Source organism: Gallinula chloropus (genome assembly GCF_964237585.1).
Source record: "Gallinula chloropus genome assembly, chromosome: 28".
NCBI classification, from domain to species: Eukaryota; Metazoa; Chordata; class Aves; order Gruiformes; family Rallidae; genus Gallinula; species Gallinula chloropus.
The window spans coordinates 2,399,849-2,411,974 of record NC_140113.1 but is presented as its reverse complement, the minus strand read 5'-3'; the positions used below and the strand labels follow the sequence as shown (position 1 = coordinate 2,411,974).

The 12,126-nt window shown below is 63.1% G+C and overlaps 1 protein-coding gene across 1 annotated transcript; it reads left to right on the top strand.

Moving 5' to 3' along the window:
* Positions 1 to 520: 520 nt before the first annotated feature.
* Positions 521 to 11,271, top strand: MEX3D (mex-3 RNA binding family member D; the record flags this gene model as incomplete). Its single annotated transcript, XM_084276185.1, has 2 exons — positions 521 to 1,049; positions 10,007 to 11,271. The coding sequence occupies 2 exons, from the start codon at positions 521 to 523 to the stop codon at positions 11,269 to 11,271; spliced, it is 1,794 nt and encodes a 597-aa protein (XP_084132311.1).
* Between the last annotated feature and the right edge of the window lie 855 nt (positions 11,272 to 12,126).

The following is a 12,126-nucleotide window of genomic DNA, read 5'->3' as shown; positions in this document are numbered from 1 at the left end:
CGCGCCGTGGGCGGAGGGACCACCCCCCGTGCCCAGAGCGGGACTCCGTCCCCTCGCGCGGAGGGGGAGCCCCCGCAGCCGCCGCCGTGTGCCCGGGGGGAGCCGTGGTTACCTGTCCGGGACGGGTCCCGGGCCGGCCCCGTCTGCTCCGGTACTCGGGGTGGGAGTTGGCAGAGGCGGGACGGCGGCAGCCTGAGCGGCCCCGCGGCCGGGGCGGGGCGGGGCGGAGCCGGGGCGGGGGGGGAGGGGACGCGTGTCGGCGGCGGCCCCGCCCCCTCGGCCCGGGCGGGGCGCGGGGCACGCGCGAGGTTCCCGGCGGCGCGGCCCCGCCCCCTCCCTGCGGCGGGGCGTGGTCACCTGGGTGGGGGCGGGGGCGCGCATGCGCGCGGCGGGGCGTGGCCCGTCGGCGGGGCGGGGCGGGGGCGGCGCGGCGGGGGGGCGCGCACAGAGAGGCGGCGTGCGGCGGGCACCGCCTCGGCCCCGGCCCGCTGCGCTCCCGGCCAGCCGCCGCTCCGCCGCCATGCCCGGCTCCCTCTACCAGCCCGAGGGCAGCCAACCCGCCCGCGGCCCGCCGCGCTGCCTGGCGCTGCTCGGCCCGCCGGCTTCTACCGGGCGGGACCCGGAGCCGGAGCCCGGGCGGGAGCGGGAGGGGCCGCCGGCGCGGGACGAAGCCGCCGCCCTGAGGTTCGCCCTGGACCGGCTCTCGCTGCTGGGGCTGGAGGAGGCGGGCGGGCCGCGGGCGGCGGAGGCGGCGGCGGCAGCGGCGGGCGGTGCGGGGCCGGAGGAGCCGGAGGCGGCGGGCGGCGCGGGGCCGGGCGGCCTGCAGGCGCGGGAGCGCGGCGGTGGCGGCGGCGGCAGCTCCCCCCCGGCCCCCGGCGCCGCTTCTCCCCCGGCCGCCTTCGGTAACTTCGCCCCGCACCTGGCGCCGCCCGCCGCGCTGCTGGCCGAGCCGCTGGGCGCGCTGGGGAGCAGGAAGAAGAGCGTGAACATGACCGAGTGCGTGCCCGTGCCCAGCTCCGAGCACGTCGCCGAGATCGTGGGCCGGCAAGGTAAACCCCCCCCAACCCCCGCCCCGCGCGGCAGGGACACGCGCACCCCCCCACCCCCCCCTCCGCGCACCGGGGACACCCCCACCCCCCTTCTACCCCCCACCACACACACCCACCCCACCCCCCCCGCTTTGTCCGCGCCTTCCCCGGCGGCTGCGGCGCCGCCTCCCGCGGGATGCGCCGGCCCGGCCCGGCCCCGCTCGTATTTGGGTCAGTTTTGGGGCTTTGTCTCCTCGCCCGGCAGCGCCAAAGGCGGAAACTTAACGGCGACGGATCCCGCGGCCCCGAAACTCCTCCCGCGGCCGCGCCTTGGCCGCGGGGCCCGGAGCGAGCGGCGCTTTGTGCCCCTGCCCCCGGCTGCCGCCGCGGGGTCAACTTCTGGAGGGCAGCGGGGAGCGGGCGGGACGCCGAGCGCGGGCAGGAGCTGCGGGGCTTTATTGTAGTTGAGCGTCTCTTCTCCCCACCCCACCCCCTTCCCTCCGCCTCGGGGGCTCGGACCCGCCGTTGCAGAGACCGGTCGCGGTGCCTGGGACGGGCGGCGGAGGGGCGTGTGAAGCCCCCACTCGTGTTGAGGTGTCACCCGGGTGCGCACCGGCCCTCTCTCCGGGTGGGTGTGCCTGCCCTGGGCTTTTTGTCTCTGGCAGCGCTGGAATAAGCCTTAACCAAAGTTTCGCCTTTAAAAAAAAAAAACCATAAAAATAATCTCGGGGAGGAGGGTTTAAGGAAAAGAAAAGGGAGGGGGAGAAGAAAAAGAAGAAGAAGAAAGGGAGCTGCTGCCTGCAGGAATCCCACGGCGATGGGCAGCTCTGCTCGGGGGAAGCCTGACCTCCGGGGTGTTTTCGCCACGTAGGGCTTTGCCCCCCTGCCCTCAGCCTTCCCCTCGGTGCCGTGGGTCCCGTACCCTCCCCCGGCCAGCGGGCTGTGGGGCAGGGGACCGGGGGGGAAGCAGGTTGCTGGGCAGCCTCATTGTTCTCTTTGTTAGCTAGAGCCATGCTGTGATGAGCGCGGTGACATCATGCTCTGCGCTTCCCATTGGCCTGCGCTGCCTCCCAGCCGGCCCTGCTTCCTGGCCTCCCAACTTTCCACACACCCCTCGCCGGTCCCACCGCCCCGGTCTCAGGGTCCCAGCGGGTTGCCGAGCCCAGCCGGGGCGGCGGAGCGGCGTGGCAAAGCCGGACACCTCTCCAGAGGAGCGGAGCGCGGCACCACGCCCTGCGCGGGAGGATCTTCCTCCTTCTTCTCCCCCCGGGCTGGATGGGGACCTGGATTTGGTGGCTTCTCCGGCGGGAGCAGCCGCAGGCCTTTGGCATCCGGCTGCAATGGGGTCTGGCCCCGGCTGGGAACCGCCTTGGCTCCGTGAGGTGAGGGAGCTGGGGAGGGATGGCTGCTTTCGGGCTGCCGAGCTGTCAGCACCCTCAGCAGACAGGGGTGGGTGTTTCGGCTGCGCTGGTGCCCCAGTGCTGCACCGTTGGCACCCCAAGGAGTTAAGTCTGCACCTGGGTACCTGCTCCTCATGCCTCTTGCTGAGCTCTGCAGGCTCCTGGGGAAGAGCTGTGGAAGGAATTGGTTATACTGGGTTGAGCAGGGATGCTGCGGGGCTGCTGCGTCCTGGCAGTGAGCTCCAGGGCAGCTGGGACCAGGGACAGGCTGGAGATGCTGCTGCCCCAGCCCCGAAGGAACAGCTCTGCCCAGGGGTTTTCCCCCCACACGTGTCCTGCTCTGCTCCTGGTCTGGACTCTTATGCAGTTCCTGGCCCGTTCAGATGCCATGCTGGGGTTTGGGTGCAGAGGGGGCTTGGCATTCAGCACCCCTGGTTCTTGCTGGGGGGGTGCTGTCCCCTTGGGCACTGGCTCCTCTGGTGCCACCAGCAGCTGTTTTAAACCATGGATGTGAGGCTGGTGCAGCCCCAGCAGGTCTGGTACTGAGGTTGGTCACACTTACTCGCTTCTCTGGGTCTCGCATCGAGCTTGAAAACAGGCAGAGCTGTTCTCACTCACCCCATCCCCTGCGTCCGTGCTGGCTCCCTGGTTCTTCTGGCCCCCAGGTTCCTGTGAGTCTCCCTTGGTCTTCGGTAGCCCCGTGGCAGATGGGCTCTGGCCGTGCAGTGGTGTGGGGTTTGGGGTGCTTCTTTGGGCCTGGCGTTGTTCTGCTGCAGAGATACACTGATGTTGTGGGGCTGGGGACTCCCTCCGACCATGTCAGCCTGGCTGTCACCTGGGGAGCAGCAGGCTGGTGGTCCTGCTGTGCTTCAAACAGGATGCAGCACAGACATGGGTCCAGGGTGCTCTGGAAGGGTCCAGAGTTGGGGTACAGCTGGGTTTCTCTTCCTGTACACCATGTGCTGAGGAGCTGCTCTTGGGATGCTCAGAGTTGGGTTCTGCCATCCCCAGAGCCCAGCAGCCCCTTGCTGGGGTGAGTAGCGATGTGGCCCAGAGGTCTTGGCCACCATCGGACTGACACCTGGCTGTCCTGTGGTAGCACAGTGACTGTCAGATGTGCCTTCTACTCCTTTTTCTTCCATTTCTCTCCTCCAGATCCCACTAATTTAACTCTTCCCAGAAGGGAGCAGCAGCAGCAGCTCAGCAGGTAGAGCTTTGTTGTGTAAAACAACTCTTGTGTTTCCCCTACCTGAGCCAGAGAGATGGTTTCCTCATCCAGGTGGATGGTGATGGTGCTGAGCGGTGTCTGCCAGCTGGGATCTGTGGCTTTTCCTCTCCCTGCCCACACGGCTACCGACAGGCAGCCTGGCCCAGCGGGATTGCGTGGCCGTGCCCTTGTGTGCAAGCCTGGTCATGACTCCTGCCGTGGGAGGGATCGTCTCCGAAACGCGCTCTGGGCACCGATTGCAGCAGCGTGGGCTCACCTTGCCAACAGAGCGGGTGGGGGTAACGGAAACCCCGGGGGGAGAAGGGTGATGGGGCTCGATGCACCCTGGCTCTTGTGCATCAGCACCGTGGTGGGCTTGTGCTCAGCTGTCCCAGCCTGGGAGGTGTGTTTCCAGCAGCTTCTGCCCCAGCGAGGCCAAGAAAGTGATGGGGGGCGGGTCGATGTGGCTGAGATTCCCCCCTGGGCTCTGCTTTTCTCCCTCTACCCCACCATGTACCTCTCGTGTGATGGAACCAGCCGCAGCTCCGCTTCCCACTCTGCGGCACAGTGGGGCTGCTGGTGGCTTCACAAAGGGTTTGGGAACCGTGCTGGTTACAGGGGATGCTGGAAGGGGAGATGGAGGGAAGGGTGAAATGCAGCAGCTCTCCTCCCTGCCAGAGTGTCAAGGGCTTTTCAGCTCTTGAAGGCCGCAGGGGAGGCCATGGACCTCGGTTTCTGGGCCAGCCCCAGCATCGGTAAACTTGGGGTGGGTCGCTGGGGCTGCGATGGATCCTCACATTTCTGGGCCGCTGCTCCCTGCTGTCACCTTCCCATCACGCCACCTCCTTTGAGGCTGGCCTGGCTGCCTCCTCCCACCTCTCCAGGTCACAGCAGAGCCAGAAACTCCTGAAGTCGGTTGCGTGGATTGGTCCGATCGCTGAAGTATCTCCCTGAGCATCTTGGCTCTGGCAGCGGCTTCCTCCGCTCCGGCCTGAGCCAGGGAGCCCAGCCTCCCCGCCGCGCTTCTCCCAGCGCCTGGAGGAGAAACAAAGGTGCGATGTGCCTGCCTCCCGCAGCGCAGTTGCAAGGATGAATTAATTACCGGGGAGAAGCACTCAGCAAGAGGGGAGATGAGATGCAGTGGAGGTGCAAGATGTTCTCTACATCTAGGCCCTGGTCCTGGTGCATCCTGTGCCATTTGCCTTTAATGAAAGGGGCTGGCAGTGCTGGAATGCTGGATCTGAGGCCGGGAGATGCTGCCGGGCTGGGGGAGAGGAAGGGCAAAGTCCTCCTGCGACAGGCAGCTCGCTTTGGAGGGCTGGGTGCAAGCGGCAGCCGCCTCCTGAGCTGCAGAGGTGATGGACACTGGTCGATGCCATCAAAAGCACCTCCAGAACAACAACTCTGCTCTTTCTGGAGTGTTTGTAGCTCGGATTTGGACACTGCAAGGGCTGAGCTCCTTGGGCAGACACAGCGGTGGTCTGGCCAGAGGGATTGATGTAGAACTGTGGGTGAGGGTCCAGAGGAGACCACAAAGATGATCAGAGGGCTGGAGCAGCTCCCCTATGGAGAGAGGCTGAGGGACCTGGGCTGGTTCAGCCTGGAGAAGAGAAGGCTTTGGGGGGACCTCATTGCAGCCTCCCAGTCCCTGGAGGGAGCAGAGAGACAGGAGGGGAATCAGCTTGTTAAAGGGGAGATAATGGCAGGACAAGGGGGATGGATTAAAGCTGAAGGAGGGGAGGTTTAAATGAGATCTTAGGGGGAAGTTCTTTCCAGAGAGAGTGGTGAGGGGCTGGAACAGGCTGCCCAGAGAGGGGGTGGGTGCCCCATCCCTGGGGGTGTTCAAGGCCAGGTTGGATGGGGCCCTGGGCAACCTTGTGTAGCTCCAGGCCTGGAGGTTGGTGTCCCTGCCTGTGGCAGGGGGTTGGAGCTCTGTGATCCTTGGGGTCCATTCCAGACCAGTCTGGAATTCTATGATGGGCTTTGTCCTCCCTGTGTGGAGGAGCAGGAGCGTGGAGGATGGAGCGGCACTGCCCTGCCCGCGCCACACGCGCTTTCGTGGGCTCGTGTAATACTTGCAGCCGACTTGAGCTCCTGGTAGGGTGAGCGGCTGCTTGTCCTGGGCTGCCACCTCAATCCCTGCACCATCCCAGGGACAATCCCCCAGGATTCCATTTCTTGTCCAAAACTGGTGGTTTCCCAAGCCCAGGGGCCGGTGGGATGAGTCTTGCCAGGGTGCTGTGGCCACGCAGGAGCTGCACAGGGTGGGCAGAGCACAGCGAGGTGACTGTGGGAGGAGAAAGCTCTGGAGATGGGAAGGTTTGAGCTGAGTGTCCAGCTCACGTCCCTCCCTTGGTGCCACCTCCAGGCAGAGCTGAGTGGTGGCACTAAGGGCTGTGGCTTGGTGGGGTCACACAGGGTTGGGACCCTCACGGTGAGGGTATCTGCCCGCAGCCAAACACAGCCACCAGTTGTTGGGATGAGTCTGGACCCACAGCGATGATGGAGACGCTCCTGGGCGTGGGCCAAAGCCAGGCTCTGGTGCTGAGCTGGGATCTGTTGGGGCTGTGGGTCTGCCCCCTCCCTGCCACCCCCATTCCCACCTCCTGGGTTTGAGGGTACTTTATTTAGGGTCTGAAAAGTTCTTTTAAAGACACTTTATAGGTGTGTAACAAAGTCTGGCACCTTTTTTTCCTCCTCCCTGGTCTTTACTGCTGCACCTTGGCATGGTAAAACATGGGAATGCAAACTGCTCCCACTCAGCTGGGGCAAGGCTCTTGATCTGGCGTCACCAGGACTGGGCATGCCTATGGTGGGACATGCTGGCAATGCCAGGGGGCCTCTGGTCCCCTCCCCAGCCCCCATCCAGCACTGGAGGGATGCAGCCATCTGGGATGATATTTTCACAGCCACACGCTTGGAAATAGCTCGTACTGGTGCAGATCGTTCCCCCAGTTGCAGGTTGTTGGTTAAACCACCCATGTTTGGGTGGTTTTGTCTGGTTCTTGGGGGACCTGGGGGAGGGGTTGGCTGTAGGGTGTCTGTGTCTCACTGAGTGTGGCAGGGGCAGCCTTGGCTTGGGCATCTCCCTGGGACACGGATGTGGTGGAGCAGGGGTTGTGCTGCGGGGAGGTCGTGTCCCCAGCTGCGTCCTGCTGGATCCCTGTCCTGGGAGGCTGCCTGTCCTTCCCAGTCGGGGCTTTTGGACCTGCTGCCCAGGAGTCCTGGCATAGCTTGGGTGCAGTTTGGTTCTGGAAACAGCAGCAGGTCCCTGGATGAGACCGTGGTGCTGTCCCAGCTCTGCTCCCACCACATCCCCAAGGTGCCCGTTCCTTGGGGAGTGCAGTGCCGGAGGCTCCTCGTGCCATCCGAGTGTGGTTCCTGGTGCAGGTGCCAGCACGTGGTTTTGGACAAGCTGCTTCCCCAGCCTTTGCTGCCATGTTTCCCCACATGATTCCATCACCCCAGACCCTCCACTGTCCTCTTTCACACCAGCTCTAACTCACGGTGCCCTGGCACGGCGTGGGCAGGCACAGCAGGCAACGTTCCCCTCATTGATGCCCTGCGTGTGCCATGGGGGTGGAGCTGGCCAAACTAGGCACCCCTTTAATTTTTAACCCAGGTTTCTGACTTTGCCCCAGCTCCAGGAAGGGTTCTCAAGGAGCACCCCAATCAACTCTTCCTCTGTTTTGCACTGGAGGAAGGTTTAGGTGCCCTGGTGCAGCTGGTGCCGGGGAGGAAAGTCCTGGCTGTGCCGCGCTCACCGCAGGACGTGGCTCCTGACCAGCTCCACTTTGTAGCCACTGAGACCTTTGAGTCCAGCTCCCTGCTGCAGAGGGGTCCTCCCAGACCTTGGGTGCCAGGTTGGCATCATGATGGGCACTGGCAGAGCCCCACGGTGACACCCAACCTGGCTGCTCACCCGTTATCCCAGTTTGATGGAGCAGGGGGACAGCTCAGAGCAGGGACTAAATCAGAGGGGGGGGGAATGTGGGGGTCACAGGCACCTCGCTCCACACCCCCTCCCAGGAGCTTAAAACTGTCACGTGCTTAAAAGCTTCTCTGCCAGTGGTTGCTGGTTGTGCCCTGCGCCGGTGCCTGGGTGTTGCTTTCCCCACCATCTGCCCCCAGCCATAAATACACCTTCCAGTTGTTGTCCTAAATTAGGAAAAGCCCAGACAAACCCTTCTCCACCCACATTCCTCCTCCAGGGAACGGGGCAGCTCAGTGCTGTCCCCAGCCCAGCCTCTGCCTGGCTGAAGGGCTGGGTTTGGGCTCGTCCTGCTGCCCCAGAGCAGGAGTGAATCCCTGGGGCATTTGAGGAACATTTCTTTGGTTGCAGTGAGTGCTTGGAGGAGGCCTTGAGATGCTTTCAGCCTGGCTTGTGTGGAGTGCAGAGGGTTTCCCCCCTTAGGAGGGGCATCCCACCAGGTCTCCTGCCTTCTCCAGCATTACTCAGCTGCTCATCTGCCAACTCTCCTCCCTGACTCCCCTCCAACCTGCCTGTAGAACTCCAGAAGCCTTTGCCAGCAACAGGTAGGGCACGTGTGGAGCTGCCAGCACCCCTGGGAGCGGGGCAGGAGCTGTGCTCACTGGAGCCAAAGCTGCTTTTGAGGGGTTTGGGGTTTTTTTGGAAGAGATGTCTAGAGATGTCAGTGTTGTCATCCATCATCTCCCTGGATGTGGCTGTCAGAGGGGTTAGGGCTACCAAAAGGCCAGGCTGTGACCCTGGGACAGCTGCTGCCTGCTCTCTTTGTAGTTCTGGCTATTAGGGATGCTCATTGCCCTGGGAAATGCACCGTGCTCGGGTCTCTGGGGGGGCATGGCTCTGGTGAGGGCTCTGCTCTCCTGACACTGAGGAGTGTGGGTTGATTTACCTGGTCAGGACAGACCCGCCCGAACATCCTGCACTGCCCCAGCGCCCTCTGAATGCCTTGAGTGTTTGGGGCTCTCCCTGCTCCAGCCTTGAAGCTGGAGGAACAGCCCTGCCCTTCCTTGGGCAGCCCCTGGCAAGAGGAGGGGGAGGAGGAGTGCCCTGAGTGAAGCCGTTTGTGAGCAGTCAAGCTCTCCCCACTGGTGTGCAGTGATTTATCCATGGGGACCTGCAGCAGCGGCAGTTGCTGTGCACAGGGACAGGGTCCAGGCTCTGAGCAGGCAGAACCATCCCTGTAGGCTCCAGGCTTGGCTTGGGATGCGCTGCCACGCTTGGGGTGGAAGATGAGGGACGGACGGACATGCTCTCCTTGGTGTGGTGTGTCTGTCTGCTGTGAATTTAATTAGGCATGTGTGCTGGAGCTCGGGCACAATGGGTGCAATTAGGAGGGCTGGGGGTGCAGGGAGCAGGAGGGCTGGGGGTGCAGGGAGCAGGGCTGGGGGTGCAGGGAGCAGGAGGGCTGGGGGTGCAGGGAGCAGGGCTGGGGGTGCAGGGAGCAGGAGGGCTGGGGGTGCAGGGAGCAGGGCTGGGGGTACAGGGAGCAGGGCTGGGGGTGCAGGGAGCAGGGCTGGGGGTACAGAGAGGAGGGCTGGGGGTACAGGGGGCAGCGCTGGGGGTGCAGGGAGCAGGGCTGGGGGTAAAGGGAGCAGGATGCGACTCCTTGGCAAGAATGATGGCAACAGCCAGTCCCCAAGGAGAGTCGGAGCCTTTCGCTGGGCTGGCACCATGGGGACTGGCAGCCTGAGCCCAGCTCACCCACAGTAGGATGGGACAGGGACTTGCCTCAGGTTGTGTGAGGCAAAGGCAGAGCTGGCAGCAAAGCCCCTGTCTCCTGCACCCCACTGGGCTCTGCTGCCGGATGGTGTTGGGGCGCGGGGCAGGTCTTGCCAGGACTGGGGGGAGCTGGTGCCCTGCGAGCATCCCTGTCTGGGCTGGTGAGGGCACAGGGCTCCCATCCCTCAGGGTGGGGAAGGGGAGTGGGGGGTGCCTGTGCTTCCCCCATTCCTCGGGGCCATCGCTGTGGCTGTCGGGGCACAGTCAGGGCTGTTGAGCTGCGGGCTGAGAGGTCGACAAACCTGCAGGATCCTTAAGTGCCTTTGGAGTAAACTTGCTGCCCACTCCCAGGGCCTGGGCAGTGCCCCCATGGCTGCCCATGCTGGTCCCTCTGCTGCTCCCCGGGAGCCCTCGGGATGCAGGCTGCATCCCACCCATTCCTCCATCATCCCCACAGTGGTGAAGAGGAGGTGGGGGCAGCACACCACCCCCCACTGGGCTGTGAGCCCCCAGCTGCCTTCAAGGCAGGAGGAACCTCACTCTCTCCAAGGGTCCTGCTGGTTCCTGCCCCTCGTGCGTCTCCCCGTCCTGGGTGAGCAGGGGGTCCCCGTGTGCTGTCAGCTTTGACATGTCAGCTTTATTTCCCTTTCTCCTTGCTCTGCAGGCTGCAAAATCAAAGCCCTGCGTGCCAAGACCAACACGTACATCAAGACCCCGGTCAGGGGTGAGGATCCCGTTTTCATCGTGACTGGGAGGAAGGAGGACGTGGAGATGGCGAAGAGGGAGATCCTCTCAGCTGCCGAGCACTTCTCCATGATCCGGGCAACGCGCAACAAGGTGAACGGGCTGACGGGGGCGATGCAGGGTCCCCCCAACCTGCCAGGGCAGACCACCATCCAAGTGAGGGTCCCGTACCGCGTGGTGGGGCTGGTGGTGGGACCCAAAGGAGCCACCATCAAGCGGATCCAGCAGCAGACACACACCTACATCGTCACGCCCAGCCGGGACAAGGAGCCTGTCTTTGAGGTGACGGGCATGCCGGAGAACGTGGACCGGGCTCGGGAGGAGATCGAGGCGCACATCACCATGCGGACAGGCTCCTTCGTCGACGTCAACGCCGATAATGACTTCCACTCCAACGGCACCGACGTCTGCCTCGACCTGCAAGGCAGCACGGCCAGCCTGTGGGCCAAGGCCCCCCACCCCTCCCGCCGCCCCTCGGCTGCCCTCCGCAACGACAGCCTCAGCTCCCTGGGCAGCACCTCCACCGAGTCCTACTACAGCGGGCGGGTGGCGGATACCAGTCCCACCAGTCCCTACAGCACCAGCAGCGGCTTCACCTTCAGCGAGCCCCCGGCCCCCCTGGGCTCGGAGGAGTGTGACTTTGGCTTCGACTTCTTGGCCCTTGACCTCACGACACCCACCACCATCTGGTCGCCCTTCGAGCGCTCAGGTAACCCCTTGCAAGCCTTCAGCAGCTGCTCCTCCATCAACGGCTCGCAGAGACGCAACAGCGGCACGGCCACGCCGCGCCACTCGCCCACCCTTCCCGAGAGCGGCGGCCTGGCGCTGGACCACCCCTTAGCACGGCGCATCCAGAGCGACCCGGTCAGCACCTTGTCCTGGTTGCCCACCCAAGGCTCGCTGTCCTCTTTCTCCAACAGCACCGGTTACTCCTCCTCATCCTCCCTGCCCGGCAGCATCTCCGCCGCTTCGGGTTCACCCACCGACTCCAGCAGCTCCGACGGGCACCGGAAGAGCTCCCGCGAGTGCATGGTGTGTTTCGAGAGCGAGGTGATCGCCGCCTTGGTGCCCTGTGGCCACAACCTCTTCTGCATGGAGTGCGCCATGCGCATCTGCGGCAAGGCCGAGCCCGAGTGTCCCGCTTGCCACGCTCCCGTCACGCAAGCCATCCACATCTTCTCCTAGCCGGGGACCACCTCAGCGGGGCGGCCAGCCCCCTTCCCCTCCACCCCAACACGGCTTTTTAAGGACTATCAAACTGTTTAAAAATTCAACCTTTTTATTTAATAATGGATCCGACGGGCGCACGGGGGAAGGGGGATTTTAGGGGATGGGGGAGGGCGGCGGGGAGGAGCGGAGCGGCGGCTGCTCAGTGGCGTGGGCAGGGTGGGAGGGTGGCCGAAATACAAGGGGTGTGGGGATGGGTGGGAAGGAAGGAGCCGACAAAAGACAACGAGGGCTGTGGAACTGCAGAGAGGAAGAAGAAAACTCCCATGTTTACAGAATAGCTTTAACTCTTCACCTGGCTGCGGGGCTGGGAGGAGGGAAGCCCAGCTGTTCTCCAGCAGCCCTTCCCAAATAACAGTATTCAGTGTGCACAGCGAAACGAGCAGAGAGAAAAGGTCCGGTTGCACTTTTTTATTTTAGGACACACAAGGGTTGTCTTTTTTTTATTTTTAAAAAAAAAATAAAGAAATCATTCTATTATTATTATTATAATTATAATTTTTTTTTTTTGGTTTTTGCTCGTTCTTTTTGTACGTAGTTATTTTTTTGGATGATTCTTGATGGTTCTATAAATATATATATATATATATATATAATTTTGTTTTGTTTTGTTTTGTAACGCAGGTCTAATCTTCTATTTTGCCAATGTGAAACAAAAACTGCCCAAAAATGTGTGAGGAGAGGTTGGGGAGTCCTGGCTGGAGGGGGCCGGAGCAGGGAGCTCACAGGGGTGAAGGGGACAGTTAACATGCCATGTCTCAAAAACCAGACAGATTTCTATCTCCTCCTTATTTTGGGGGTTGGTTTTTTGGG